The sequence below is a fragment of the Limulus polyphemus genome, unplaced genomic scaffold (genome assembly GCF_000517525.1).
Source record: "Limulus polyphemus unplaced genomic scaffold, Limulus_polyphemus-2.1.2 Scaffold11263, whole genome shotgun sequence".
NCBI lineage: Eukaryota > Metazoa > Arthropoda > Merostomata > Xiphosura > Limulidae > Limulus > Limulus polyphemus.
Genome location: NW_013676873.1, coordinates 1 through 7,852, shown reverse-complemented (window position 1 = coordinate 7,852; position 7,852 = coordinate 1). Strand labels below are relative to the sequence as shown.

Below are 7,852 nucleotides of genomic sequence, written 5' to 3'. Positions count from 1 at the left end.
GGTGTATAGGACGCAAGCAGATTTTGAGATCAAATTTTGGGGTAAAAACGTCTTATACACCGAAAAATACGGTATCTAATAACTTCGTTATAGTTGTATAAATGGCTGTGACAATAAACAGCACAGGAGAAATAATCTCTATAATGTCAAGATTTAAATTAGCAACGGCCTACCTCAGTGTTATTTACCAATATTTAGAAAAACATTATATAAATGTAAATGCGAGAAAATTACGACTTTTATTCAAATTGTTTTAGGATCTTTCAATGTTCATATGCATAACAATAGATCACAGAAGAAAACTAGAATTTTGGGGCTTTATTTATTTATTTTTTTTCAAATTGACACATCAGCGGTTTTTATTTCCTACTTGACATTCTTATCTTATTTCTTACAACAATGTTTGACTGCGGAATTATTGTTTTTGTTATAAACATTTTCGCTAGTTTATCTATTTTTCTGTTACAGTTTATGTAACGTTTTTTTAGCCTTGGTATCAGTTTAATTTACATTATCTAAAATGAAATTCAAATATAAACTTTATCCGAACTAATGCCAGGGAGTTTTACAACTTGGGGTAAACTAAACAGATTGTTTGCCTCGGATATTTGCTCAGAGTACCCAAATATTAAATGACTCAGCCGTCCCTAATTTTGAAGTGATAGACTAGAGGGAAGACAGCTAGTCAACACTACTCATTCTTGGACTAGGTGAGAGTTGAAATTTACTGTCACTATGATGACGCGCCCACGACCTTGATGTGGGGAGCGCGATTTAGCAGAAAAATTACACGAGCCAGGAATCCTCGGATTCACAGTCCGGCACATTAACCAACAGGTGCCAAACGGAATGGAAAATTAACGGTGAAATTATGAATATGTGTACACAATAACTGAGCAAGCGTTGTTGAAATATAAAACCCTAATACAAGCAGCCATATCAGATTTGATAGTAAGACCACAAGAGCTAAAATGGCTAAGACGGTCCACAAGATTCAACGTTTCGTTAACCCTAACTTGAAAAACGTTCCCCTATATCTGTTCACCCAACGAATACGTTCAAAACTTTCTATTAAAACTAAGACAAATAAACTTTATATTGAATGGTTTATAACAAACGATTAGTTAAATTAAACATGACTGGATAATTCATAACAAAAAATTAAGTACACATGATTGGAGAGTATAAAACAAAAAATTAAGTACACATGATTGGAGAGTATAAAACAAAAAATTAAGTACACATGATTGGAGAGTATATGTTTAGTTTAACTAATCATTTGTTATATACTCTCCAATCATGTTTAGTTTAACTAATCATTTGTTACGATTGGAGAGTATATAACAAATGATTAGTTAAACTAAACACGATTGGAGAGTATATCACAAATGATTAGTTAAACTAAACATGATTGGATAGTATATAACAAATGATTAGTTAAACTAAAAATGATTGGAGAGTATATAACAAATGATTAGTTAAACTAAACATGATTGGAGAGTATATAACAAATGATTAGTTAAACTAAACACGATTGGAGAGTATATAATAAATGATTAGTTAAACTAAACACGATTGGAAAGTTTATAACAAACGATTAACTAACTTATATATAGACTGGAGAATATGTGCTAAATTATTCTGATTCAAACCTGAATGTTTCTAATGAACGATTTTTGTGGAGCTCACATAAACTGAAAATTGCTTTAAAACAAAAACAAAAATATTTTCACTATTTTAAATTGTAACAGTAATTGCTTGTTTTGCATTAGGGAAAGTGTAAGACAGAGGTGCTACAATCCAGCATGAAACATCTGTTTAAAAGACAGAAACAACATTTTTTGAAAGGAGAAAAAAGAACTGCATTATACCTGAAAATGTCTTAATGTAATTGCATGCTCTCTTCCCAGCATACACTGTTCTGTCATGAGCGCCCTGACAACGTCTTTGGTAGTTACACAAGTACAGTGGTTTGCTGTTCTTTGAAGTGATTTGAATTCTGACGTAGAAGATAGCTCCTGGTAACAACCATTGGCTAACAAGTTTTCTTTACTTTCGTATTCCACAGATTCAATACTTTCATCACTACTTTCTGGTTCGAAATCAGGGGTGTACTCTCTACCCCCAACAGTCCCCACTGTTGCACCTGAATTCTGACTAGAATTGAGAGAACGGTCGGAAGAAGTCACATTTATGGCAGTGTCTGCGGTACCTGGAGGTGTGTCTGAGTGTCGATAGGAGGGTTCGTTTCTTACGAGTGGTGACTGAACTTGAGGTTTTGTATATCTAGACTTTGTACATGATGGCCGAGTTTTATGTCTCCTGGTTGTACTCGCAGAACTCTCACCAGTAAAGACATGATTGGGTAGATTTTCCGCCCACTCTTGCTGCTGCTCAGATGGTTCCGAGCTAGTAGTAACAGTGATCTGAGAAAACGGGCGCCAATAATACTCATCCGGAACTGAGGCTGCCAGAAAACTTGTCCAAAAACCGTTCCTTTCACCAAGTTGATAGCGGATCAGATTTACTAAAGTAGGGACCGTTTTTTTCTCATCTCTGTTATTGCAGCCAGCCAATTCGAGAAGACGTTCGCAGACCATGTACACTATCTTAAAGAAAATAACGTTTTGTATCTTGTACCTCGATAACAATGTTTTTATATAGATTAGAGAATTAAGTAACAATACCAAACTCACGTTCACAGACCATGTACACTATCTTAAAGAAAATAATGTTTTGTATCTTGTACCTCGATAACAATGTTTTTATATAGATTATAGAATTAAGTAACAATACCAAACTCATGTTCGCAGACCATGTACACTATCTTAACGAAAATAATGTTTTGTATCTTGTACCTCGATAACAATGTTTTTATATAGATTATAGAATTAAGTAACAATACCAAACTCACATTCACAGACCATGTACACTATCTTCAAGAAAATAATGTTTTGTATCTTGTACCTCGATAACAATGTTTTTATATAGATTAGAGAATTAAGTAACAATACCAAACTCACGTTTTAGACATTCAATAAATGATGAATTCGTTTACTATTGAACAGTTTAACTCTTCAGTAAAGTTACTGGCAGTTGAAGCATCAAATACTAACATTTGTAGCCGATGAAAAAACAACATTTCTTACATTTTAACAACTTGATTTAATATACGCATCCAAATAAAAAAAAAAAAATGTTTCTCGCATCTTAGCAACGTAAAAACTTGATTTCAGTGGATATCTTACTTTGGGAATATACTTGAGATGTCTAGCCTCGTAACCATGAAGCACTTTTCGTTGTTGGTTTAGATACTGGTTGAGGGAGAAGAGATGAGCATTAGGTATCCTGAGGTGGAACAAAAGTGGTACCATTAAAATCTATATTGAGTATATATATATATATAAACGTAAGATTTGACGCCACGATTTGTTTTAGCACATTTTAATAAAGATTATAAATACGACGTTTCGTGAACCGTTGTTAGATTAGTTTAGAGTGAGTTGTTTCAAAAAGATAGTACTTTGTTTCCAAGATAGTCCATTTTAAGATACAGGGCTTAATTAGCCAATATGTTTGTTATCGCGACTATTTTGCACGTTATTTGTAACGTAGGCCTACAACAAATTTACGACAGTGTACAAGTGTTCAAGTTTTTAGACACGTTAAACGAAGAAACAAATTAATTTATTATCATTAAGTAGATTGAAACTTGAACTATTTACATCAAAACCCACCAGCGAAAGAATTCCGAATTCTCGAATTTTAAATTCGTTTAATCCTTTGTATGTTTAGCTTTAAAGAAACTAATGATAAAGACACTGTTTCTTTAGAAAAGTTAAAAGAAATAATGATACTTTAAATGATTTATTCAAATCTTTGAAACATAATTCACACTATCATCTACTTCCGAAATCATTTTAACATTAGGACTATTGTACCTGATATTCTATTTTCATATAAAAACAAATCGTTACCATGGTTTTAATTTAATATACAAAGCCAATACTTACACGTTTGGATACACAGTCAGAAGTGGTATGATGAACTGTGCAAATTGCTGGACACAGATAATTTGGCGTCTTGTTTGTATAGCATTAGGCCTAATATAAAAAATATACCCTAATCGTACAATCTGCATTAAATTCACGTAGAAAATTACTTGTTAATCGCTTTAACAACATATAAAAAATAATTTTATGCTTTCAATTCGCACTCAAATCGTTTCCCTTTTTTTAATGTTTGTTAAAAAAAAAATTCAAAATATAAATTAGATTAATACACGTGTGTTCTACTTCCATATCGCCTCTGAAAATATTAACATCATATTAGACAAAGTGCACAATTTGTAAAAAGATTATTAAACAAATTAAGCAAGAAACCTAACACATTAAGCTTATAACCTTGTACATCATTTACACTTTAGTTTTGTAAATTTACCATTATTACATCTGATATCCTGGATTTTCATTATCAAGCTAGAAATTTTTCATAAACTAAAAAAAGTTTTTAAGTGTTATAGCGTCAAGTTTTTGTAGTATGTGTCTTGAATAGTTTACGGATTATGTTTTCTTCACATTCTAAATTATACACCAATAGATGGCGCCAAAACAACAGTACTTTAACCGTCTAGAAAATTAGTGGACAAAAATGATAAACATATATTTATATAAATATGACAAATCACTAAGAGCATCCGGGTTACACGAATACTATCCAGAATTACAAAATATCTGCACAATAGTAGGCGTTTCTTTGTTTTTAAGTGTACAACTGCACAACAGCCTACCGCAAGGATCGAGCCCCGAACTTTAGCCTTATAAGCTCTCGATCTTATCGCAGAGCATTATTAGTTGTCTTTGTACGTCCGTGAAATTCAGTATCAGTTCACAAAACAATTTTTATTAATATTTTCTTAAAAAAAACAAGATCAAAGTACTATTTAGAACATGCAACGAAGAGGTATATGTTAATAATGCACAATTAATGTTAATAATAGGGCATTTAAACGACAGTGTAAAGAATAAGTTTTCTATTAGGCCTAACACCCCACCTTTTGATCCGAAGGTATCGAATGGCGTCGTTGGACTTGCATCGTAGAACAAACACAAGATAACTCGCTATAAGAACACCTGTGCGACCAAGGCCAGCGTGGCAATGGATGGCTACCTAAACAAAAAGAATTACAAAACCAACAGAGAATACTTGTAACATACTGGAATAATAACAATAGCTCTTGTCAGTAATATATTTATTGATTTGTTTTTCTCTTTCTTTACACTACATGACAGAGGAATATGTTAATATTTTCTTGAATAACCCATGAGAATTTACTTCTGTACAGGATAAAAAAAAAACATTTCATTTACTTAAAGGTTTTTCATGCAATATTCTACAGTTCATATCTCACAAATAGAAATATCAAGGACAAAAGTAACAGGCTAAGTTCTTTTTTTGTCAGCATATTCCTTCGTCAAGATGTTTCTTAGTATTAAATATGTTAAATAATAGTTACAAAAACTCAGATGTTAAATATGTTAAATAATAGTTACAAAACTCAGATGTTAAATATGTTAAATAATAGTTACAAAACTCAGATGTTATATATGTTAAATAATAGTTACAAAACTCAGATGTTAAATAATAGTTACAAAACTCAGATGTTAAATAATAGTTACAAAAACTCAGATGTTAAATAATAGTTACAAAAACTCAGATGTTAAATAATAGTTACAAAACTCAGATGTTAAATAATAGTTACAAAAACTCAGATGTTAACTTGGCAGACTTGGTTTTTTTATTCCGAAATATAATCCCCCACAGATCGTTAGTCACGGGTTTCATTACTTCTTTTTTTGTTGAAGAAATGGATATCACCAGATTGTACACAATACCCATAATGGATATCACCACATTGTACACATACCCATAATGGATATCACCAGATTGTACACAATACCCATAATGGATATCACCAGATTGTACACAATACCCATAATGGATATCACCAGATTGTACACAATACCCATAATGGATATCACCACATTGTACACCATACCCATAATGGATATCACCACATTGTACAATACCCATAATGGATATCACTACATTGTACACTATACCCATAATGGATATCACCAGATTGTACACTATACCCATAATGGATATCACCACATTGTACACTATACCCATAATGGATATCACCAGATTGTACACTATACCCATAATGGATATCACTACATTGTACACTATACCCATAATGGATATCACAGTAAATGTCTTATACTATTTTTTGTTTTGTTAATATATAACGTTTACAACACGATGTATTGATTGTTCCAGGAGAATGTTGACTAGTAGGTACTGTGTGGACATCGCGTGTTTGCTGAAGGAGGCTTCTCACTGTGAGTGTGTTGACCACTAGGGGGCGTAAACGTTTATTTTTGAGGATAAAATGTAACAAGTTGGTTACATTGTTCCGAAGACTGATTGGTGGAGTTTCACCGATAGCTTGTCTTATGCTACTTTACTAAGTATATATATATATATACATATTAAAATCAAAATAAATTCTCCTTATACAGCCACAACTTTACGCCTATTTCAAAGATACACGTCAAGGCTCACTATCAGACATACAGTTAACTTTGGAAATGGAAAATATATATAACTTATTCACAAAATGTCAGAAAGTATAATTCTATATGTACTTTTGGTGAACTTTCTTACTGTTCATTCAGTAAATAAACGTAGTTTGTTTCACACTAATCTTAATGTCTACTAACATACTGTTTACATACATATATATATATATACGGTCGTTCAGCAACTTGGTCACGTGAGATGTGATGCCTGAAAATAGTGTTAGCTGGTAAACATTTACCCTTCTTTATTTGATCAGTTGGTGAATGGGTTTGACCGAAGTGTTAGTTGATTTTCCATGTGATTTGGTACTTTGGTTATTCGTTTACATAGTAGTGGGTGGGCCAAAAAATATAATGTGATTTATAGGTACAGCCATCAGAAGTGAGGAAGAAAGAAAAAAAAAACGTCGACACACCCAGTCTTTGGCCGTTAGAATGCATGAAAAGTTTGGGGGTACGTACATTTATTTACGTGAAACTATAGTGTCAACAGTTGAGACAAGTAACCTAAGTGCTTATCTGGAGACGCGATAGAGTAAGGTTCTTACAATGTTTATTCCTGTTACACTTTAACATCGAGTATTTACGTTATGTGTTCTTATACGATAACTCTCCCGTACATAGTTTCGTGTTCTAGAAAATAAAATATTATACAAAAGCTTACCTTCCCTTCCGTCAAAGCAAAGGCCATCACTTTCACAACGTCAAGCAGAGAAGCCAGTGTCACGACACCATAATCCCTCCTGTCACGCGAAACAACCAATCATACATCAAAGAAATAATTATTTAAAAGCGTTTATCTCGGGTGTTAAGTTCGATCCGGGCAATAAATGCAAAGGTTCCCCCATCCCACCTGCTCCTTCTATTTTTATTGTGGGGAGGAGGAAAGGGGAATTGTAAATGAAGTAATAGGACCGCGCCAAATTCTTCTATTCCTACCCCCCACCTTCGTTTTGGTATGTAGAGTTTGGATTTACAATCTAGCGAACAGTGGATCACCCTAGTTAAGTCTCTCAGTTAAATCGTTCGTTACACACTGTCGATATACACAAGATAAACTGCTGGTCACTTGTCCCGTTGATATAAACGTGATACACTTCCAAACATATAAGTTAAACTATTATAGTTTAGAAATGACGTGGAGCAATATTTTTGACATCATGTTGTATATACAGGCCTTATCTTTACCCACTGATCTTTAAGTAACC

The 7,852-nt window shown here is 32.9% G+C and overlaps 1 protein-coding gene across 1 annotated transcript in view; it reads right to left on the bottom strand.

The window, feature by feature from the left end:
* The window catches only part of LOC106476696, an 11,367-nt gene extending 3,640 nt beyond the window's left edge, over positions 1–7,727 (bottom strand). The window contains exons 1-6 of the mRNA XM_022380492.1: positions 7,309–7,727; positions 5,054–5,169; positions 4,014–4,103; positions 3,249–3,348; positions 1,872–2,609; positions 1,057–1,068 (exon numbers count right to left, since the gene is read on the bottom strand). Of these exons, the coding sequence (XP_022236200.1) occupies positions 1,057–1,068; positions 1,872–2,609; positions 3,249–3,348; positions 4,014–4,103; positions 5,054–5,169; positions 7,309–7,335 (1,083 nt within the window). The 5' untranslated portion in view covers positions 7,336–7,727. The remainder of the gene's footprint in view (positions 1–1,056; positions 1,069–1,871; positions 2,610–3,248; positions 3,349–4,013; positions 4,104–5,053; positions 5,170–7,308) is intronic.
* Positions 7,728–7,852: the final 125 nt, after the last annotated feature.